We start from the raw sequence: 24,196 nt of genomic DNA, 5'->3' as shown, positions 1-24,196 counted from the left end.
CCAGGCCCCGCCCGGCGGCGGGAGCGGCAGGCGGCGCGGCCCCGAGCCGCCCCAGGCCGGGCCCGCGAGCTCCGTGCCTGCCTGCGTCCGTGCCTTCCACCAGCGAGGGCTGCCGAGTGCCAGCCGCCCGCCCGCGGGCGGGGAGAAGGCAAACCTGACGTGAACGCTGCAAACGCACATAGCTCCAGCCGGTCACAGCAGCCCCGCAGCCGGAGGCACGCTGCTCAACAGCCGAACAGCACCGTGCTCCTGCTGCCCTGCAGGTACAGCACCTGAGCTCTGCCAGTCTCAACTAGTGGCTGCTGCTAATAACGTCAATAACTACTAGTGACGTCACCGTCTACCAATGACATCATCATGACACAGTTTGCAAGAATTTGAGTATGTTTTAGGACAGCCGCTGCTTCTGCCTGAACAGGATCAAGAACATTTAAAAAAAGCTACCTTCCCCACAGTGAAATTGCGCGTTTGAAAAGACATGAAAGGTCATATAGGGAAACGTGACTGTGACTAGAAAACACAAAGCAGGCACACGTGGGGACAGAGATATGGTGACAATCCTTGTCCAAGTGCCACATGGAGTATGAAAGGGGTCTTTTACCGAGCTCCCAGAGCAGGCTCCAAACACATTCCTTGTGTTCAGATCCCACCACACCTTTCTAGCATCTGAACAAGCACTGCTGCTCGTAACTAACATGCTCTCTTCTCAGCATGGTATTCCACAGGAAGTGCTCCAGCGTTTTGCAACTGTCCACTCATCTTGGTCTCCAAAATTTCCCGTAATGTTTTTTTCAAAACATGGCCTCACTATTTTGCATCATCTGACATTGCAATGGCCAAACATTAAGAACCAAAACATTCTATCCCACTGTATTGGTAGAAAGCAACAAGGCAATTTTAAATCATTGAATATTGACTCATTTTATTAGTCACTTCATAATTTGTTTCAACCAAAAGACAATACACACAGCAGAAGTCTAATGCATCCCATGTAAATGTTTACATCTGTTAAGCTCCTCACTCACCTATTACTCAGCATTTACCTAAATTTTTCACATCTCAAAAATAGGTCTCCAGAATTTTGAGTGCCAACAGGTGCCCTGCCTCAAATGGCACGTTTTTCACTTTAAATTTGGTGGGTTTTTTGGGGATTGCTTTTTGTTTGCCTTTTTTTAATCTGTACTGTCTAAGAGGTGGGATGGGGCTCTCTGTAAAATTTAAATTACAACATCACGAAAGAAAAAGGAATATACAGGAGTAGAGTGAAAGTTAAAAGGGAAGCAGTCCAGCAGCTCCTTCCCTCACAGCCTCCAAGTAGAAAATGAACACATAAAAGTGCACCAGCGTCAGTGCTGCTGCGGCTCACAGCTAGTACCAGCCTTAGGCAAGGCACTGGTACCTTTCCCAGCTGCTTCAGTATCTTCTGAATTATAGATCCAAGGTACTGTAAAGACAGTCCCCTCACTGCTATTGCTTCAGTAAGTTGTTCAAGGCCATATTTTGTGCCATCAAGACCTGGACAAAGTCGACTTTTAGGACCTTTCCATGTCTCCTCCCCCTTCAGGCCCATTATGGCCACTATTGTTTGTCATTTTTTGACTCAAAATACATTCACTTGAAAAAACAGACATCCAGTGTCTCCCAGTTCCAAAGCCTCCCATGCAGATACTAGTAAGATTAGCCATGAAGTCCGTAACTTGGTGCCTTTATATCCCCCTTACACTGAAGCAAGGAAAACGCTGACCAGACCTGTAAGAATTGTTGCATTTCAACCAGTGGGAAGAGGACTCAGCATATGCTTGGAGTGCCTCAGACGTGCGAGTGCTCTCCAGAGGAAAACCACAGCAGCAGCACAGAGCTCGAAATGCACAGGGGGGTCAAGGAGCAAGCAGCATTATCTGGTGTTGCAGATAGGGGAAGATGTGAAGCCTGGCCTTCCTTCTTGTGTAATGTCAGCATCCATCCCTTAGTGAGGAGGGGAGAGCCCCAAGGACAACTGGAATGTTTGGCTGCTACAAAGGAGTACTTCACAGCCAAGGGATGGCTTCCTGCAAAACGTATTTTGGGTACACGCATTGCCTCCTCCAGCTCAACTCAAATACAGGACGAAATGCCCATTTCCCCACAGACACAGTGCAAGGGTGGCTGAAGGAGCCAAGAACACAGAAAGAATTCACCCCGCAAGCTTACCAGAGACGGACAGCTGCTCTAGGGGACAGAAAACAAGCATGACAAGAGGGACAACATACACTGTTCCCAACTCTGCTGCAACAAACTGGCCAGGCGAGAGACCATTTTCTTCTTCCTTCCCATCTAATTTCCTGTACCAGTGCTCTTTCCCAGCAAAACCAAAGGGAGAGCGAGGCATGCTGGCTTTCAGTACGAGTGATCATGTACAACTCTGTGAAGAGAATGGTAGAGCTTATGAGGAGTTCAAGAACCAAGACAAAGACTTCCCATTAGCTTTTTATCTGGGATGCTCTCAGAGCTCACTGGGGTATGGATCTAACATGCTCAGTTTTCAACACTGAGTTTGAGATAGTGGGGCAATGAATAACCACAACTGCAGTGAAAACGATTAAGCTAAATGCTCAGCACCAGAAATGGACCCTGATTCAGCCATTTCCTGCAAAACTGCCTGTTTCCTGACGCTTTCAGCTAAGCATAGGATATATCTCTCCACTGATAGCCAAGGCATGACGCTACCACAACCCAAAATTAATTTTAAGGAAATCATACATTGTTCTTCTAGATTTTATAACCCTACACTGATGCCAGTACCAAAAAAAAAAAAAGCTCTTTGCTAATCCGAAGGCCCAAACCAGTTCAATCAGTAAGGTAGCAAAAATACCCTTCAAGAGAAGATAAATTTACTCCACTACCATGGACCACCACTTAAATTAGTGTCAGTCCTACATTATATTGCTTAATGAAGTCAGGACCAGACCAGACTGAACAACCCTCAGTGCCCTCCTGCTCCTAATTCAAGGGCAGAACAAGTATTCAGTTTTCCCTAAGTACACTGTGGATCACTCTTGCAGTATTTTTGGCAAGTACTGGAGGCCAGTATTAGCCCTTCTGTGGACACAAGAAGCTGTCTAAGCTTGCACTCAGAGCACTCAAGGATTTGCAAAGCCCTAGAACAGAACTGAAGCAGAAGTGCCCAACCTTCAGCTTACCAGCACACTCAAAAATTAAGACCTAAGAGATGTCATAAGATACATCCTAAAGAGCACTGAACATCTGGAGTTTGTCACACTGTGCTTTTGTCTGTCTTACACATCACCTCCTAGAGACTGCCCAGAACTGCACCACCTCCCAGGAGTTCTTGCAGGGACATCCCTGAACACAGCTTTCTGTGAGCTCAGAGGGGTACCAACCAGACCTTGCATCTTTGGATCCAAATACTCAAACAACTGGCTTGTGTTCAAAACACAGTTTAGTTACTTTCAGTCTGAATGTGAACTGGCACATTAATTCTGAAAGGGGAACAAGGATCAACTGAGTAAAAAAATGGGAAAAGATCTCTTTAAACTGCATGGTCTTTATTTCAGTGCCAATATTACAGATACAACACAAATATCCCAGTCAGAAGTAACTCAAATGGAACCCAGGGGGTCTACAACAGGCTCTGGAAATAAAATTGGGGAGAAGTTCTGGAATAACCAGGAAGAGCAACTTTGCAGCATAGTCTCAGATGAGTCTCCCAGCAGGAGCAAAGCCCTTGCCCAAAAACTGATCTACAAAATTGAATGTGTCTTTTCTACCCATAAACCACAACTAACAGGTTGAAAGACTTTGAAACCGTATGTGGTAGAAAACCAGCTGCTCCTTTTATCTCTACATCTCTCATAACTCACTTCACTGTCTGGGGAAGCTACAGAAGACTCTGAATCTGCATGGCTGTGCCTACTGATGGAAGGAAAGAAAATTCAGGTGTAAGGGCTTCATTTCCAAGTACAGCACCGAAGCAATTTTACCAACTCTTACCAGCACCTCTTCTCCTGCACTGTGTTCCAGGTTTGCAGATGAACTCCAAAGGCCTCACTTGCTCTTGGTATGCAGCACATAACTAAGAAGTGCGTGTACACAATAATGCACTGAGTAGGTCATAAGAAGCCTCCAGCCCCTTAAGACCTAGGGGATACAAGAAGAAAGACGAAGGGCAGCCTGGCATTCCCCAAGACCTCATCTGAGTCCCAGATGAAAATGCCTGAAGGAATCCAGCTAGAAATGAATGACAACACACCTTACCCACCCCCGGGAAAAAAAGACAGCAGAAAGAAGGAGCAACTGCTCACTTGCTGCAGAGAGAAGAAAGTTTCCCTGCTAGAAATTCCAGACTTCTCTTCCAACCAGGCTATGTTCCTTTTTGAGGGGGAAGGACGGTGGGGAAGGGGAGAAGGGAATGTTGCTTCTGGCTGTGAATGCATGTGTGAGGGAGTGCACAGTAGCCTCCACAAGCCACCAGCCTCATCAGCAGAGGAGAGGAGATTAATCTTAACAGATATGCTTCAGAGTCAGCAATCACTTCAGGAAAATTCCTCCTCATCAGCAGGTCTCTTTCGTTCCCCATGCCCATGGTGCAGTTTGGGGGATTGCCAAGGATCACAACCTTCTTCCCAGAGTTCTTTTGATTGGGTGGGATGAAATAAGAATGGTGCCAGAGCCTCATTGCCAAGACTGAGGGGGGAAGTTGTTCACTTCTGCTAGATCCTGCATTGCTGAGCCCTTGTGATTATATGTCAACTTGATCCGCATACGTAGTTGTTGCTGCAAGAGAAAAGGGGGAAACAAATAAACACAAAACAAATTCAGGTCTTCATTAAAGGTCAGAGACTCCTACCTCATCCAGTTCCCCTCCCCTACCCCACGAATACTCAACACAGATTTTTCCTGACTGCAAGAGCTTGTTGGGAGTGTGTGTGGGGTGAGCTATGACACTACAGATAAACGCTCCATCTGCTGGGACATTCATTGGTCACTGTAGTTCTCAGATCAGGTACAAGCTCTTAGAAAAGATACAGCACAGCTTCTACCCATGTTTGCGTCTGCACTGGCCCTGCTCTTCCAAGCACTGAAGTCCTTAAATACAAAATTAATCCCCTTCAAATTCCAGTTAACAACAGAATAAAGCAGGTGGCAGATCTGTACTCTGCTGCACTGCACTTGGGCCTGCAGGGAGAGATGGGCCATCCATTCAATGCAGCAGTCTGGCAACTTCAAGTACTGCACAGCTCAGCAGCACTGTGAAGGAAATAGCCTACGAAAGACTGGAAACAGATTCTCCAAGAACATTCCCTTCTGCTGGAACTAAACTATGTAATAGCTCAGAGATCGCTTTACACTGTCACCTAGATACTAGGTGGCCCTTAAAAACAGCTAGAGTACAGCATGCTCTAGTCAGGTTCCCCATTTTCTCTCTCTCAAAAAATCCAAAAATAAAAAGCCAGAAGTTGACCATTTCTGTCTCTTTTCTCCAGACCTACAGACAAATACACAAAAGGGATAGCAGAGGGGAAAAAAGGAAGACAATGACTGCTTCAACGAGGCTTAGGATAAAGAAGTTATGCTGTATGACGAATAGATCAACATCATCACTGTCACTTCTTGGTTTGTCATTTTGGAAAACTAGCCATTAGTTTCAACCCAGCATGATGGCTTTATTTTGCACCCCTGTACTCTGAAGTGTTCCTAGGAGTTGTGGCATTCCTACAAGAAAGCATGCCACTACCCTAGGTGTGTTTCACCTTGCAGGTCCCATTCTGGCACATTACAGTAAAACACCTAAATCCTCCAAAGTTCAGAAAATAACTTTCAAGGTGATCTTTGAAAGGTGCTCTACAGCATCACAGAGAAACTGGTATCAGATGTATAATTAGTCTTGTGGCTTAATATAGGCAGAGGTGAGCAGACTACATGGAAATAAAGGGAGATGCACGGAAACCACAAAAACTATGCACTAGAAGACTGACATTCAGTAAAAAGTAAAACTTGGGCTGAAATTTGTGATTTTTTTTCTCACTTGCACATTAATCTAGCAAAAATACTTTACATCTAGAGCAGTACATCAGTTTTAACCTATGAAAAGCTCCCGATGTTTTAAGTTCCTAGAGTCATTTAGGATCATAAGGCTGTTTCAAAGGAAGAAGTATGATCTCAATTTTTTTTCTTTCTGATGCCATCTGAGCACTTGCAAACCCTCTTAAGGAGGAGTTGTGGGCCACATCCCTCCCTCCCCCCCTCAAGTCTGTTGTGTCCCAGTCTTGAAGCCTGTCTCTGAAGGCTGTAAAACAAATGGAATTACAATTACATCACACCTAAAGATTCTTTCCAACAACTATTTAAAACTACACTCATCACATTAAAAACAAATGAGACCACTTAACAGACAATTTAAGAATATGGATCAAGCTGCTTTTTTGTGAACAAATGCTGAATATCTTTATGTGTCAAGATGCTTGCCTTCCAAACATCACTTTTACAACCCATAGAAACACTAGGTTAAGCTCCTCTGGCCATTTGAAAACTTAACAACCACTGCAATGCAAGGTGTGAATGACTTCGAGATAGCAAAGCTATTAAACTGTTTCAGCAGTATAACCAAATAGAAGTCCAAACCTGTGTCCAGAACCTCCTGTGTTTTTCATTACTTTTTCCTAACTCTAACCAAAGTGACTGCCATGAAAAACATATCATTCACTACCATCACTCCTTACCTCTCATCAGAGATGCACCCCTGACTTGCATTAAATTAATGATTACAAGACAGTATCTTCAACAATTTTTCTTGAAATCACTCACCTTCTGTGGATTCAGGACTTTAATGACCTGTGTGATGGTCCCAGAATTAAATGCAGGGATGACACTGCTGCTGGGAGACAGAAGCTGCAGCTGGAATGTCTGAAAACAGGGCAAAAAGAAAAAAATTGGATGTGTAATCAAGTAAGAAGTGACTTGTTTGCACTGAAAGAAAGCAAGGAAAATTAAAAGTTCAGTTTCTGGCTCTAAATAATCAGTTCCTGAATTCCCTATCTTGTTGCTCTGTAAGAACAACACATTCACTGGCCCACCTGCTTTCTAAGCAAGTAGGATCCAGCTAACACAAATAATAGAAGATGAGTGCTTACTGCAGTGTACCAAGATCAGCAGCAATGCTTGCTTCCATGTGTTGCACTCAGAGAAACAGTCAGCACACCTCTAACCTCAGGAGGACTGTCCTTTCTCTGATTCCTTCCTATAGTAGGTGTAAAACCTACCTGAATCCAAGTTAGAGGAATACTGGTTCCTAGAAGTGAATGTATTTTCCCAAATTTGGAGAGCATTCCAGTAACATGCTGCTTCAATAGTTTGCTCTGCTATAAACTAGGCAATATCTGTCACTTGCATTTTGTGCTGCAGCTGAGTGCAAGGGGAAACAATTCACTTTCTTAAATGAGGAATGCCATTAATCACCATATTGTGACTCATTTATATTTTTATAAGCAACTAATAGCTTCAAAAGATTTTTTCTTTCATGCATTCATAGCTCCACAAAACAAAGTATATTTCTTAGAAATTAATAATAAAGGGTATGGTTATTGTCTCCAAAATACTGATTTTCACCTATATGGTTTTTTTTTTACTGAGGTTTAGCCGTTTTTCTAGAAAGTGGTGATTTCAAAACACAATTTTGTCTAAGCAGAAGTGATCCAATTTGACTGGAATCTGTGTTTTATTGCATTTACAACATATAGTTTCAGACTGGAAAGAGATGACCTAACTGTTCACTAAGAGAAACTTGGAATAGTTCTCAGCTTTGTTTACCTTACAAGTTTCTATCTATGTGAAAGTGGCAATTAGGAAATGTTTGCAACTGGCCCTTCCACTTCTCACTGCAGGTGCCCTAAGTGGCTCTACCTTTGGAACTGCAGCTTGGAAAACAAAATCTGTCATATCCAGCTCTGTGCTGTTGGAGGCCTGTATCGTGATTACAGTGACACTAGGGTTGGTGTTCGACCTCTCAAAGGTGAAGTCAATCTTCAGCCCATTCTTGTTGTATGCAGTAATGGAGGGGATTCCTGTAGGAAACAAAAAAGCAGCAGACCTACAGAATCTGGAGATCATTCTCAACATCATAGTATGCACTTACTTTATCCCAGACTCTTCTGAAAATTAAACACACCCCCTTGTGCTCCAGTATTTAAGGCACATTTTCAAATTGCCTCCCTTTTATTATTTTTTACTATTCCTTGTTTCCTCTTCTAGTTAGGTGTTGGGGCACTTCAGGCAAAGGATTTACAACGTCCCTAACCTGCAGCAATATCATTGAAGAGAGGCTGACATGTAAGTCCATCGAGCAGGAACGGAGGCTGTGCTATCTGGGGTGCAGGGGCAGATACTGGAGAACCTACAAGAAATGTTGAAGGATTAATACTTTGCTGTCAGGAAATGAAGAGTAATTACTCCTTTGCCAAAGACTGACTGCTGCATTTTGTATTTCTTTACATGAAACTCTATAAATTACCTGTGTTGTCATCCTCCCCTTCTTTGCTTTCAAGAACTAGCAAGTATTCAAATGGAATTAATTCCTCACATCCCACAGTCCTCTCTGGAAAGGCTCACAGCATTCCTAGACTCAGGTGTGAAAATGCTCAAGTCTCACCAGCTAATCATGCAGAATCAACCTGCGACTTCATTCCCTGACTCCCATCTGTATGCTAGTATGGATCTTGGTAACAGTAAGTGTAAAAACTAGGACTTAAAAAACAATGAAGAAGTAGCCCACCCTCATCCCATCCCAGGGATGAGAATGTAGACTTCTAAGAAATGCAGCCTGCTCACCTGTTAGGTTGAGGTCTCCCAGGAGGTCAAGCAGCTCCCCACCAGCAGTGGCTGGCTTGCTTGTAGGTGCAGTGGGAATTACAGGTGTTATATCACTTCCCCCCAACAAGTCCAATAAATCATTTGCCTAATGAGAGAGTGGATGTAATACTTACATATATTCAACGTTCTGCAACTTTTCCTTGCAAGTGCAGTGTGTTCTATTTGTTCTCAAACTGAAGACCACCTGAGCTGATGGCCAGTTAGAGGGGTTCTTAGTTTCACTGTGATCCCATGCCCCACAAGAAATCTAGTTTCCATGCTTGAGGGACTGAAGAGATAGGGAAGGACTGGGTTCATGCACATTAAGTTTGGGGAATCACAAAATATTCTCAGTCAGAAGTGACCCACAAGAATCGTTGAGTCCAACTTTAAAGTGAATGGCCCATAAGGGGATCAAACACACAACCCTGGCATTATTAGCACCATAACCAACTCATACAATCCCACCCTGCTCCTGAGCCTACAATGACCCGTCCCACACACCTGTTCTGGACATTAGAGCCATCAGAGCAGAGCAATGATACAATCATCACCAGTCAGAAACAGCAAAGAAGCAGAGAGGGTGAGGGAGATGGTCTCAGCTCGCTGTTGGCACAGGCTGGAACGTGGTCTGACAGGCAGGGGAAATTTATCCTGGGTCAGTTTCTGTTACCTGGTTAGCAGGCTGCAATCCAGAAGGTGGAGGTTTGGTTTCCAGTACTGCTGTCTCTGTCTCTCCATTGGTCTGTACAATCTCAGCAGGGCCATTTGTGGTGACTTTCTCCATTACTGGCATTCTCTCAAGAAGGGCTGGCCTGAAAGAAGCTGACATAGTTACACTGTGCCATCTTCCTGGATCCCAATCCAAATATTTAGACATTCAAGAGCCGATATATACGGGAGAACCTGCCTTTTCCCTTGAGCTCCAACACAGGGGAACTGCAAGACTGCATGACAGTTTGAGGTGGTCAGAAGCAATCCCTGGCATTCTGTGCCAGTGCAAATACACTAGTTGATAGCTAGAAGACAAACAAGTCCTCCTGTCTCCTGCTTCCCCCCAGCACCTGACAAACTCAGGCTCAAAGCAGGACAAATGTTTTGGCAGAGACAATCTCTGACCATAGACCTACAATAACACAGGATACAGTAAGTCCTTAAAACACTCACTAACCCTGTAGAAGGGGAGGGATTCTAGCTCCTCTGTAACCTTAAGAAAAATCTCCAAAGTTCTCACAGCACACTGTCATCCACAGGAGATCAGAGCAGATAATGATCCTTTTCAAACACCAAATCTCTATCAGCACTTACCTCATGTGATCATATTTCTTGAAAAGTGCATTATATTCCACAGCTCTCTGCTGTAGCTCCACATCAATGCTGCTGCCATAGATGGAAACCACCTTCTTAATGCGACTGTTGGGGGCAACGGAAAACAAACACACCATGGAATTAGCAGCAATAAGCAAGGGATTAGCATGTGTCATCCTGAAGATGCTACTGAGTTTCTGTTCAACAGGAGTCCATGTAACTCATGTAAAACAGCAGTATCCATGTAACATCCATATATGAACTGTCCCTTCACAAAAACATCGGCAGGTGATTAATACACTACTTTAGGGTATAGCATAAAAAAGCTCAACTACCCACACTGAGAAGTGTCCAACAGGAAACAAGGCTATTTTTCTCTCCATCTTCCAAAAAAAAAAAACCAACAAAAACAGAAAGAACAGTCCACTGAAACTAAGGAGTTTTCAAGAAACAGCAATGTCGATTAAGTCCCCACCCAGCAGAGGGCATCCCTAGAGAAAACAGTACCCACAGCAGTTATCTTCCACCCTGTGACCAAAGGAGGACTGTAAAAGCCAACAACTAACATGATGACTCTTGTAAATCACAGAAACAGAACATGTTCAAGGAATACTCCTACTGAAGACAACTGACGTCAGTATATTTGCAACAAAGCCCTGTGCAGTATACCACCAACGGGAACTCACTTGACAGTGCAGGTGAACCTTGTGGAAAGCTTCATGATGGCAGTGAGAGCATAGCCTCGTGTCACAGATGCAGACATATTAGATATCAGGACGCTTTCTAAAATATCAAGAACTTCATCCTCTGTTACCTGAAAAGGTACAGTGAGGTTAGACTAAGACAGAGAGGAGCTTACAGCAAGACTTCCAGACCACAATGTGTCTCTTGCCTAATGGCCATGTCACACTCCTTTGCAACTCTGAGCCTGTAACATTATGTTCAGAGTGTGAGAGACATGCATCCAGGTGGAGATCTTATGAGTTTTAAAACACAGTTCCCGTTTCACACATTGAAGAGCGGGTTTATCACTGAAATACACTAAGACCCTAGCAGACTTCTTCCGAATCAGCTGGCACCGAAACCCCACCATTTTGCCTGTTGTAGCAACACTCCACACATCCAGTGTTTACACAGTCCATGCCAGCAGCAGGTGAAGGAGATTCCTGTCCACGGTCCATTACCATCATGGACACCAGTGCTAGGGAACTGCTGAAAGCACTCCCTTCACCTAGCCAGCATCAATTTGGTCCAGCCTCAGCCAGGTGTCCAGTTGCAGTTCTTTCCTGAAGTATACCTGTATTGGTTCCTCCTCTTCACACTGACCGGACACCAGAAGATCTCCATACTCTCCTATGCACCAGGAGGCAACTTGTACCAGGGGTTGCTGTTGGAAGAAAAACCAGAGAATGCTAAGAGATAAATGGCTGCCTGCACAATAAATTAAACTATCCACATTTCCAGGAGCAAGCTTAGCCTTCCACAGCAGAAGAAAGAGGAATATTTGATTCGATCAAGAATTCCACACAGAGAACTGGAGAAACTAAAAAGAACATGAACTTATAGAAGACATACCTGCTCAGCAGTCTCTCCCTTGGAGCCAGAAAATGTGATGTTGGCTTTCCCTGAGATGCTTAGTAAACATGCATAATTATTGCAGTACAACAACAGAACTGAAGCCAACCGCATTTGGTTTTACCTGGGAGTAATCTCCAAGGATGGCTTTGTAGAGTCTCTGCACAGTGTAGGCATGCATCTCCACACTATTAGTTATTAACTGGATCAGATTAGGAACAGCATCATCACGAACGTAACTTCCTGCCTGCAAGAAAAATTGTTACGTTTTACTATGGACCTTCTTAAGTAACACTTAGCAGCTGTGACACCCTTCACAAAACCACCTGATGCATCTGGAAATAAAAACCAACCCTTTCATCCATGAGCACTTTATGGTTGACTTTGAGCAACCTCAGGGCGGCAGAAGTACAGGACAGCACATTTACCAACAAATAAAACTATACTCAGAGAAATCCACACTACAGATACCCTGAAACTGCAAGAGGACAGAGTGCAGACATGAATACAACCTTATGAGTGGTTTACCTAGCAGACAAGAAAAGGCAATTATTTTACTGGAGAAAGTAAAATCTGAGAGCAATTCTCACAGCCAGCCTTCTAACAGAAACTAATTCTCACTTCAGAAGACGAATCTACTTCTCTCTGTTTCAAGGTGACAAAAGAGCATCCTAGCCAGACTTAATTTTTGCTGAACTTCTCAAATTTGAACCCTCATACTGCTAAATCTCTTCCTACTCCTTTGCCTGACAGAACACACTGCCTACCCAACTTACCAAGATCTCTTCCCTCGGTTGCCAAAGCATTGCTCCACTTCCACCTCAGCGGTGATGTTTATACAAAAATTCAAGCAGATAAAGTGTAATAATTAAATCCAAAGAAGGTGAGCTAGAAGGCTGTTAACACAGTTTCATTAACAAGTTTTGATAAACTCAACTTGGAGTAATTCCAAGAAACTCCTTCACCCCCTTTCTCTTTGCAAGTCACTCCAGGCTACATTCACTCTCCTCTGAAAGGACTGTATATTGGAATCAGACAGTACAAGAGATGTCCTTAGATGCTAGTGTGATTACTGCAGTAGAAACACTGCTACACAGTTACTCCCGTGTGTTTCTGAAATAGTACAGTTCTTCTAAAAAATCACTCAGTGACCCAAGGCAGCCAGTCAGAAATATGTAAACTCAGTAAATGTGACTATCATAAGTACACTTCCTCTATGTATTTTAGCATTTATCTGCCAGCCTTTAGAACCACCTCCAACTTGATGGTAACTTCCTCCAGAATTAAGAACATTTTATGTAGTCGCACACAAGAGAGGCAATTTCACTTACCGTTGTTAAGACTCTCATAATTGTGTCTATGTGCCAGCGCTTGGAAGGAGCATATCTGACAAAATTAAGAAAACAAGTTAGAGCAGTAAGTGCCAGTCTTCAACACCAGCAAAAAACCCAGCATCATCAGAACCCCCCCTTACAGTTACTTCCTGGCCCACCGCTTCATGAGGAAGAACACCAATACTGAGGGAGGGCTACAACTGACAAACCACACATAAATTAGTGAACAGAGAAGAAATGAATCGACACATTCTCTCTTGGGACCAAGCAGAGAGAGAAACAACACACAAGGTGTTCACAACCCCGAGGATGTACCAAAAATTATGAGCAGGTAAAACAATGCCATACTTTTCAGCTGCAAGAAATATTCCAGATGCACAGTCTGCCTTGAACTCTGGTTCACAAGAATCTAGGAAATACAGTAACTCCTTCATCATTCCACGAACATTGTTCCCATTAACAAGAGCGAAACTCAGTTCCATCGCACGCCTAGGGAAAGAGACAGAAAACCAATCAAGTAACTTCACCTAGTGAAGGATGTAAAAAACCATGAAATCTAGCTACAAAAATGCATTTAACTTTTAATTAAGTAGAGATCAATACTTACTAATCCTGTGAGAACAGCCCTCCACATTTAATGTGCAGTATTTTTTTGTTTATAGGCAGACAAACATCCACTCTCCAAAACATTAAGGGGGAGCGGGATGCTCTAGAAACACCTATCCACCTATCCATATGTTAAAGATAGCTTAAGGCTAGCAATATCTTTCAGCAGCCAGAGTCCAACATTAAAATCTGACTGTCCAAGTGTAATTGAATAGCGGTCATTTCTGACACACAACTGTTAACAATTAAAGCATGCCACAGCATATTTTCTCCACCTTCAGGGATCCAGAACAGACCTATTTCCAATTCCATATATTAGATATTCAAATGTAGTTGAGATTTAAAATATTAACTGAGAAGCTTTACTGTATCCAGTTGAATAAACTGGACACAGTAAAGCTTCTTATACTGTAGTACAAGATTTCTAGAACCCAAATCTACCCTGATATTTTTCATTCCTCCTCACCACAGATGCACTGACACCACAACGAGTCAGAGTACTATCTCCTTGCTATTCCTTTTTGTGCTCATTGCGAGCTCAGAAGCTACTCCCAGGCCCTTCTATTTGAAGCTTCTGTAGCTGACTTTAGCACAGGTCTCTCATTCTTCTGCCATTTTTTTGAATGAAGACTACTAACTTCAGATGTGATTGATTTCTGCACAACTTTGCAACAGCTGTATTCAAATGCATTAAAACAGGCTCGCTAAATAACCCTGAGTGAATTTTAATGTGGTATTGGGCACACACAATTTGTTCTCAAGAATCTGAGAACATCTAGACAGCACTACTTCTCTACATTTTCCTAGTTATTATAATAAGGATTTTTACAGAATGGTGAATTGTAAATGTCTTACTTTGCTTTTTACCCAGCTAGTACCCAAGGACTGAAAAAATATAGAGATATTCAGAATTAGGCTGGAAATACCAAACTAAATTGCTACCTTTTAACATTTAAATCTGTTTTTAGCTGATGACCTATACCATTATTAGAACTGTTTCCATCCTTCCAACTAGTTCCCAACTCCCTTACACCTGTCCCTACCGGGTTACAAGTTTTCCATGTTTATGTTTAAAATTTCAGTCACTTTATAGCAGATACATCAATACTGCAGCTGTGCAGGAATACAATGTTGTCTTCATGCCAGGCATTTATCGCAGCACATAATTGCTTACCTTCAGTCATATTACATGTTTCATTCCTGTCACAAACTCTTAAGCATGCAGTTTAATCAAATCAAGCAGAAAAAATACTTTAATTAAATGGCAAAGCCATTCTGAATTACACTACATGGACCAAATATGAACTGCATTAGTTACAAGATGATGAGCACAGGCCATGCTTCAGATAACCAAAACCAAGTCCCTCAAGTCCTTGAAGCCTGCTGCCTGGGGACTCTGACATATATTCATTCAATATAATGCTTCAATGAAGACAGTGCATTGTCAGCAGCACGAGTGTCAGCATGGCAACATTGTGCTCTGCTGATGGATCACTCAAAGGCTTCATCCTCCAACAGCACTCAGACATGAAGCTCAGTTGTTTGTAGCATACCTGTGTTTTCCTAGCAGGCGCCAATAAAATGTTTTTGTTGCCTTCTACCCATAATCTAGATAAGGCTCTGCTGTTCCACAGTCGAGCCCCATGCTGGCTCTGACACCACACAGCAATGGCAGCCTGACTTGCTGAGCATTTAAGATACAAATTTGTGGTTTGGGATAGATTGCAACTGTAAAAAGAGATTACATGATACCCAGTACACAGCAGTTCAAAGTAAGTTTCAGAAGCAAGACAAATCCAATTTCTTTCCTGTTTTACACACAGTCTGAGAAGAGCTGTTAAAAAAATCTACAGCTGATTCAAAGATGGGCATAAGTTTGAAGAATGACTATCAGAACGAGGATCTGTGGTGTATCTAATCAGTTTGAGCAGATGGAAGAGGTTGAACAATTCTGAAGGTATATTCACATGATGAGTGCTCTGTGAAATTCCGACCTGTAGCAGAGAGATTCTATGAAATACAACAGGAAAAATGCTGCTGTCCCCAACACTGCATGCTGTATACTGCACTGAGCCCAGACCTTGCTTTGCAACCCAGTTACAGAAAGAATAATGAAGAGGAGGAGAGTTCTGAAATAAAGAACAAGGAATCAAGAGGCTGAAAGACTCAGTTTAGAAGAGCAGCCTTACACATACGCTGTGCAAAGCGAGACCATACAGTTCAAGAACTTCCATGAGTGACAGAAACAGGAGGGAGTCACTATCGTGAGTAAAAGGAACATAACTGAAGTAATGAAAACTGGAAAAAATTGAGACAAAGTACAACACAAAAAGTATTTCTCTGGTGAGAAGTAAGGTTGCAAACTTTCCCAATGCCTAGAGAAGCAACAACACACCACTATTTGAATGACAAATGAACACCAAGAATGACAAAAGGATTTGGTTTGTTAACTGATTGCTTAAACAGTTTGTGAAGTCTGAATTCTACTACTCCATAATACATCTAAGAATACATTATTTGCATGGCTTAACACTGCTCCAAGACAACATGGCACTGCCCGTTCATCTGGGAAAGAAAAGCAACGTGGAGCACACCAGAGTAACTTTGATCATAATCATAGTGCACAGAGGCATTCCATCTTGCTGAGAGCACACAAATCTAATCTCCAACTGATACTGTATTCTGGAAAAATTCAGGCAGACAGAATTTCTTTTTTCCCCATGAAATTTAACAGCAGCTTTCCAAAGAAGATGGAAGTACATCTTCATTATCTTGTTTGAATTATGGAACCGTATTATACCTTCACAGTAGTCTCACTTACAGTTCCCCAGGATTATTGTCATTTTCCCCTAAGCTCTGCTCATTTTCCACAGACTGTCAACCTCAAGAGTCTGTTTCACTGACAATCTGATTGATTACCTTTTAATGGAGACATCGAGATCCTTCAGGCAGTCCACAATGGTGCTTCGGTGCCGCTGTACTGCATTATGGTCTGTCTGCACAGTTTTCAACAATGACGTCAAAGCTACATATCTGCAAACAGGACATAAGGTCATCAGTAGCTGACAGTAGCCATTTAATTTCCATAGACAGACACTGTCCCCTTGCCCCAAACCCAGTCTTATCTTGCAACAGAATAGGATTCTCTTGCACTCGGTAATGAATGTCCTGTAGGGGACTTCCTGACCTACCTTCACAGGTGACCTACCACACTAAATTGTAACATGCCTAACAACACTGCTGTCTAGACAAGCAAGCACCTCTGCAGATCTTACATTCAAACTAGCATCAGTAAAAATTCCACGGCTAGAGTCTGGAACCCGTATCATGATTTGCTATCCAACTGCTTGGAGATGGTATTCAATCCTAACAGTTTCAGCAATTCCACATCTGATTAATAGTGACCAGAGCAGAACTAAACTCCTTTGTTGCCACCAGCACACAACCAGAAAAATCAGTCTTTGCCTAATTTATCAGATCTCCAATGCCAACTCTGATACGAATAGCACCACAGACCACTTGGGACAAGACAGGAAAAAATGTGGACCTGATTAAGAAATCACATGTTGAGAAATAGATCATACACAACAACTTATCAACTAAGAAGGGCAAGACCACAGATAAGATCTGCATAGAGAAAAGAACGCACCAAGAAAGAAGCAAGCTCAACAGCCACACTAACCCCAAGAGCAGTGATCCCAACATGATCTCCTGGAAAGCTTTACTTCAGCATCATCTTTGTGTAATTGTTTCTCACACATTTTAAATTGGGTGTTGTCAAAACACACTTTGTACAACTTACCTAATATTTTTGTCGTTGTTTAATAAGAAACGGCCTAGGATGTTAATGGCTAAGACCTGCAGAAAGAGTTAGGGAAGGTCAATGATCTAAAAGGGCTGCTGGTTATCTTCATCATTTCATGGTGACTTCAAAGGCAACACGTCAAAACTAGCATTGCAGTTCTTAGCCAAAAAGAGCTCTAGAAGCTGCCTAAGCAGAGGAAATGCTAAGGGATGCATCACAGGCTCTCAGTTGCACTCAGGACATGCACTCTGCAGGAAATTTTGCCTTTTAATTTTTGTTATTTTAAAAAAACCCAAACACCTTCTCTCCCCCAAAACAAGCATCCTTTCTGCAAAGGTTACAAAGTTATCTAGAGACAGATGCAGAGCTGTGTTATGGTGAAGCAATCTTGCTTCATGTCCTCCACACAAATTACTCTAATACAATCCTAGGAAAAAAACAAAGGCCATAGCAAAGGCAACTTACTCTCAGGCCACTCTCAGATTTTATATCCATAATAGTCAGCACAGTTTCATAGAGAATGGCATTTCCCACATTTTTACTTGTTTCTGTATTCGTGGCAACCTGGAGAAGGGAAACAAAATAACTTGAATGCATTCAAAGCAGATCCCCTTTGTGCTCTTCTGCAGAACAGGCAGCAAAAATAACCAACCCCTACAAAACAGCATCACACTTGTGAACATGCATCTCTTTCAACAAAATTTCACTTAGCATGGCAAGCAGCTGTATCCTCAGTGCTGCAGAACCGAAATTATTAAGAAACTAAGAGAAAGTTTAAACCAATCTTCAACCTTGCAGACCTTACCTGTGCAAGTATATCATTCATTGCTTCACTAGAATCATCATCATTTCTCCCTAAAATTCTTAGTAACCGCAGGATTCGTACCTATTTTATAAAACAAAGCAAAGAAAAGCTTGGATGGCAGTGCTTGATTTGGCATCATAGTGGCAAAAAAGCAAAAGAAGCTGCTGATTTCCACTCTTAAGCAAAATGCTTATGCCAGGTAAGAACTTTATCAACAAGAACAGGCTTCTGCTGTGCTTATTTTCTTCCCACTAGCCAGAACCTTTCAGCATCCCCTCTCCACCAGGCACAACCTTCCAAAAATCAGTAAGTGCTGCTTCTCTCTTTTGTCACATAACATGACAACACTACAACTGCTGGTTAAACTAAGGCAGGTGTCATTCACTAGGGCAGATGAACAGCATTTGCACAACCAGCTCAAAGGAAGACCAAAAAAGCCTTAAAATCAACACAGGTAACCACCTTGTCACACCTAAGGCTCAAAACACAGTCCTAGAATGAAAGCTGTCAGTCACTGTTTGCATCAGTTCTTACCTGCAAAAAGGGGTCACTGATCCCAGACACATCATGCTCTGGTGAATATCCAGACATGATAAGGTTCTTCAGAATACGAACTAATTGGGGAACAAGCTGTGAAGAAGAGAGTTGTCCTATTAGGGTACTGCTGTTTCCCAGATCCCAGCTTTGAAGCACAGGTCCAAGAACAAATCTTGTATTTGAAAGCAAGTCAGTCTCTGGATTCTTCTGCAAAATTCAACCTGCACACCTAGAGCTGATGCTGTATGAATACCTACAGCTTGGCTAGGACACAACTAGAAACAGTTAAGCTGGGACCAGAGCACCATATTGTGTCTTCAAAGTAGTAAATCTACATTTGTGGTATAGTGTAAGAAGAAAAACAGCCTAGTTTCCCTGTCATCTCCTTTTGCTCCTACCTTTGCTTTTCAGGAACTACAAACTCCTCTGAAAACATGCATTTCATAAAACACACAAAATTAACCCTGAACTTCCTGTATCTGCCTTAAAGAGGGAACGGAAGGGTGCTGCAACATCTTCCCTCCAGACATAGTAGCAGACAAGTGGAGCATTGCTGGAATCCTTATTCATGTTTGCTTTGCCTTCCAACATGTGTGAATTATCAGGACTGAGGACAGAACAAAGGGAAACATTACAGCCATGGAGACTGGTTGAGGGCCAACCCCCCCCACCCCTCCCCGCATCTTCTGGAATACAAATTACACCCATGAAGATTATCAGCACTGCAGTTGGACTGGGTAGCTCTTTGCAGCACAGAAAGCCTTTACAGCCTCTTAAAGGCAGTTAACTGTCTGTCCTGCTCCTTTCTGGGAATCACTCAAAGTTGCCCCATGATTCAGACAAAACACAGAGCCCAGTTTGTGGTAAGAAGAAAGCCCAGGGCTACAACTTGCACAGGCACAAAAAAAAAAAAAAATCTATAAAGTATTCCTCAAATGAGGGAAAGCTTGAGGAAAGCAGGCCGATGTTTGCAGAAGGCCACAACTGAGATTCAGGGCTGCCATGGATGTGGAGGTTTAGTGACAAGACCAACACACAAAGAGCATTAGACAAGAACAGATTATCTAAGCATGTGGCATCAATCACAGCTGTGTCATTCAGAGGTACTGCCTCACAAGGGACAAACATCTACAGGTTCAAGGCAAACATGCATCATCTAGAAAAATTAACTCTTACCTTTTCATTCTAACTCAGCAGGATTCCAAACAGACAAAAGGGACAAAACAGACAAAGCAAGCATTAGGGATAGGTCAATGTTGTACCATTCACAGCATAACAACTACAAGAAATAGCTAGAAAGAGTGCCCTAGTAACAAAATTTTGTGCACTCAGCTCTTCTCTCTTTTCACAACTATCACATTAACCAAGCAATTAGTAGCAAGGATGGTACCTGCAAAATGAACCTCATCTAACTTCTTTTCCCGCTTTGAAATTTACTATCAAGGCAAGGGAAAATACATGGCAAAATGCTAAGATGCACTAAAGAATGTACAGTTTTAAATCTCTAATGATACAGATGAGTCAAGGAAGAAAGTAAATGGGCATGCAAATAAACAACGCCTTTAAGACTTTTCAGAGGAGCAAATGGCTTGCTCTGTTCTACCAACTTTGTTCAATTTCTCCTTCTTTGATCAAGAATTTAAAATGACAATCAAGGCAATTTTCAAATGCTCTTCTATCGGTCGTCTTTCACATGGCAATAACACAGCAAATTAGAGCAAACAACATCAGGAAGTCAGGAGGGTGATGGGAAGCAAACATTCCTAACTAGAGGAAGAAGAATGACATTGATTCTCAAACCCTTAAATTAAAATGGAAAATTGTGTAGTGTAGTATACATCAGTCATGAGGTATCTATACAACTAGAATTTAGACTGGTGTTTTTGAACTGAGTGCATATAACTGTGTGGCTGTGGTTAAGGCATTCAGGTGTTGGTATAAGCTTCAGTTTTTCATCTTACTCTCTATGCTTACTTCATTTGTGATTCCAGTGTCACCATGCAATTAGATAGAAGGAGTGAGGAAAAACCTAAGGGACCATCAAAGACAACTAAATCTAACTCTAGGATGAGTTTTATACTGCACAATCTTAAGACTGACTGTTTGTAACTTAACCACTTACTGAAGGGGATTAGGCCTAGATACACACGAAATTCCCACACTTAATGATTAAAAAAATAAATAAATTATCAAACAGACAGTATCATTAAATTATTCAACCAAACAATTGTAAGGATTTTACTAGAAGGCCATTATTATTAACTTTGCAATATTACCAGTTCACACTTACCTTTCTAAAGTGTGCAAGCATGTCTGGGCTTCTCTCACACATCTCTGTGAGGAGGACAACTGATGTATGAAGAACACCTAAAGGTGAGGGAGGGGGAAAAGAATAATGTATCTCCATTTGACATCATTCCACTGGCTCCAGACATTTGATAAACATCACAAGAAAACAACAGGAAATCATTTAAAAACATTTTTTAATTCAAGATATCATATCTAGCACTACAGATACTTGTGCTTGCAGCTGTGCCCAAGGGAAAGCAGATAGCAATGTGCTCCTGCCTTAAAGCTGCATTTAAAGGCCAAGGCAGGAAATAAATTGGATTTGGTCTGCAGAAACTCACATACTAAACATACAGTAATGGTCATAGTTGGGTTACTGACCTCTAAGGTCTCTTCTAAGTCCAACCATTCTATGATTCTACACAAACCTAAGACTCCAGAAGGACATGTGTTAATTGCATTGTGGGTGTCAAGTTCCTCACACTTCCTGATTTTCTCTTCTGATTTGGGTTGCCTAGCTGACCTTCTGTCACCTTCCTCAGGAGGCCTCAGAACTCCATTTAAAGAAACACTACACAAAAATAATACCACCAAACCTAAGAGTCACTTTAGGCAGTGTACAGCATAAAAATCAAACTTTCCTATGTCACCCACTCTGAAGTGTATCAAAACACAATGAAAGAGTTCCTTTTGTCACCTATGTTAAAGTCCTGTTGACTAGCAGAGTCATACACATCTCTTCCTTCTAAATGACATTTGCATTCACTGTGTAGAAATGGAAAGAAAAAAATCATACAAATACACCTCTAAAGTTCCCTCCAAACAAAAGGCTTAGGTTGCAAATGCACTATCCTCTAGAGAATGGCCTAGCCTTGCTAAGAACAGTCTCAGCTATTACCATGGTTCTTCTCGTTCAGCAAGTTTTTGGTGGCTGGCAGGAACATTTCCATAAGTTCAGGCACCTTTCTGATGACATGAACAGCGCACAGTGCTGCCTGGATAGGAGAAACACTTGTTAGTACACACTGCAATGACAACAATACCTATTTTGGGAATACCTAGCACAGTGGGAACTATAACAATCTGTATGATAAACAAAGGCCTGGCACATTTTTCAATCTCTCTATTTTAAGTGTCACTCAACAGCATTCCAAAAGAGAGTTCAATAAAGGGAGAGCACTGAACTACAAACTAGTACTCCCCCTAGCAATGGTTCATTTTTACATTATTCACATAAGAAGTGCTGTTATCTGCAAAGCAGCTCTGCCTTTAATAGGGCTACTTCAGCCTGCCTTCCTCTTTCTGGGAAGGAGATAATGCACTGGAAACAAATAATTAGACTTACTGTAAAATTATGGCTTATTTACTTTCCCTCCTTCCCCGAAAAACAACTTCCTCCTGCAGGTGATGGGTACTCTGAGAAATAAAACTACATTTCCAGGGTTTTTTGACAAAACACATGCCTATTTCTTCCAGGATGGAGAAGCAACAGGAGACACTATTCCTTGCAATTGCTTGACTGTCAAGTCCCTCTTTCCAGTACACAGCAAGACCTCTTAGCATTGCTTTCTCTCCAAACTCTCTCTAGATCCAGCACTAGACAAAGAAGTAACAATGCATCTCTTCCTAAAATCTTACTGCTTCACACTCTCGCCAAGACTTATCAATAAATAAACCTAAAAGAATAGGGGTAATCACACTTTGCTGATGCTATGGCACATTTGCTGCAGAAATGAGACAATTTATAAGTGTTTGTCCATTTCAAAACCTTAACCCTTCTAGTTCTCATACTACTGTTACCATCACCAACAGAAGACATCAAATAGGTTCAAATCTTCTGATACCAGCCGGCACTGTTAATAACCAGAGTCTTCTCTTATCCGAGAAGATAAATCAAACTGGTCAATTTTGAGGCTGAGTCCATGAGGGGGCAAATGTTCACATTACCACTAATAACATTATGGGAGAGAGTAGAAAAATAAAAGCAACTGCCTTGCCAATTGGAGGCTTATCTTCTAGAGGCTTACATACATTCCTGCTATTAACATTCAGGGAGTTTTGAGCTACGTCTTGCACACTGGGAAAATATTCACTTAGTGTGATCTCAGTCATCTAATATTCCAGATATTAGCGAGGTGTTCAATCAATCTAGCCTTTTAATCCATAACAAAGTATTCAAAAGTTTCCTGAAGTACCTTCTTCCTAAGATAGGAATTGGAAGTTTTGAGGAGCTTTTCCACCTCTCCTGCAAGGTCTCTGCACATTTCTGAGGAACCCATGCAGCCAAGAGTACAAAGTGCCAGCCCCTGCACATACTGCGTGCTGTGATTAAGGTCACTGTAAAGGAGAACAAAAAAGTCAATCAGCATGCACACACAGAAATTGAATACACAAAAAAAGGGCATCTACAGCTAGAGTCATCTATCCAGCAACACATGGCCCAAAAGAATTTTCTGGATTCACAGCTCTGTGGGAGCATGACTTGGGAGCAATGGAAGCTTTGAGTACATGTACCACAGGGTTTGCATCTAATTTTATTTAGAATCCTCAATTAAAAAGATAAAATACTTGGTATAACTATCAGGTTGACCTATCAGGGTATCCAGGGATTGAGCTGAGAAGAGGGAAGACTATACAGAATTCCATTTCAAATGATTTTAGCTTTGGAACTTGCATGCAAAGTACAGACCAGCAGTGACACTGTGGGCTGTCCCAGTTTAAAGATGTTCTACAACAGACTTTAGCTTCTGCATTTAAAAACCAAACAGTATAGAAAAATCTGTGTAAAAGTATTCTCTATCCTGACTAAAAACCACAAACCCCACCACTCACACACCTTGAAAATAATTCATACAAGAATTCTGTTTAGCAAATTTTCCTATTCACATACCTAAGGAAGTTGTGAAAAGTGGTCACTAAAAAGCTAAACTACCTAACAGGAGATGCTACTCATGAGGCTAGCTTCAATGTCACACTAAGCACAAGACGACATAGCTTCTACATGGCAATCCCAACAGCCTTGAAATTCAAATTCTACACCACTTTTCCTCTGTGTTTGGTACTAAGGTTGCCACAGCACCCAGGATTCAATGC

General features: G+C 42.0%; 1 protein-coding gene and 1 non-coding gene across 4 annotated transcripts in view; both read right to left on the bottom strand.

The window, feature by feature from the left end:
- Positions 1–3,524: 3,524 nt before the first annotated feature.
- The window catches only part of AP1G1 (adaptor related protein complex 1 subunit gamma 1), a 36,419-nt gene continuing 15,747 nt past the window's right edge, over positions 3,525–24,196 (bottom strand). Inside the window, exons 4-24 of one of the 3 annotated variants that reach the window (XM_041400436.1) lie at positions 23,299–23,440; positions 22,002–22,098; positions 21,105–21,181; positions 19,991–19,999; positions 18,812–18,907; positions 18,278–18,358; positions 17,938–18,036; positions 17,470–17,525; positions 16,587–16,700; positions 13,410–13,550; positions 13,059–13,113; positions 11,852–11,974; positions 11,450–11,539; positions 10,839–10,966; positions 10,153–10,257; positions 9,518–9,659; positions 8,824–8,950; positions 8,294–8,389; positions 7,900–8,060; positions 6,805–6,903; positions 3,525–4,773 (exon numbers count right to left, since the gene is read on the bottom strand). In XM_041400436.1, the coding sequence (XP_041256370.1) occupies positions 4,672–4,773; positions 6,805–6,903; positions 7,900–8,060; positions 8,294–8,389; positions 8,824–8,950; positions 9,518–9,659; positions 10,153–10,257; positions 10,839–10,966; positions 11,450–11,539; positions 11,852–11,974; positions 13,059–13,113; positions 13,410–13,550; positions 16,587–16,700; positions 17,470–17,525; positions 17,938–18,036; positions 18,278–18,358; positions 18,812–18,907; positions 19,991–19,999; positions 21,105–21,181; positions 22,002–22,098; positions 23,299–23,440 (2,140 nt within the window). In that variant the 3' untranslated portion in view covers positions 3,525–4,671. The remainder of the gene's footprint in view (positions 4,774–6,804; positions 6,904–7,899; positions 8,061–8,293; positions 8,390–8,823; positions 8,951–9,517; positions 9,660–10,152; positions 10,258–10,838; positions 10,967–11,449; positions 11,540–11,851; positions 11,975–13,058; positions 13,114–13,409; positions 13,551–16,586; positions 16,701–17,469; positions 17,526–17,937; positions 18,037–18,277; positions 18,359–18,811; positions 18,908–19,990; positions 20,000–21,104; positions 21,182–22,001; positions 22,099–23,298; positions 23,441–24,196) is intronic. The other 2 variants (XM_041400438.1, XM_041400437.1) reach the window with 2 other exon arrangements.
- On the bottom strand, positions 15,103–15,189 carry LOC121334095. The gene has a single exon (XR_005952406.1). It is a non-coding gene; the product is annotated as a small nucleolar RNA SNORD71 (small nucleolar RNA).

The sequence above is a fragment of the Onychostruthus taczanowskii genome, unplaced genomic scaffold (assembly GCF_017590055.1).
Source record: "Onychostruthus taczanowskii isolate IOZ18803 unplaced genomic scaffold, ASM1759005v1 scaffold18, whole genome shotgun sequence".
Lineage (NCBI taxonomy): Eukaryota > Metazoa > Chordata > Aves > Passeriformes > Passeridae > Onychostruthus > Onychostruthus taczanowskii.
This window is presented reverse-complemented; position numbering and strand designations above follow the sequence as displayed.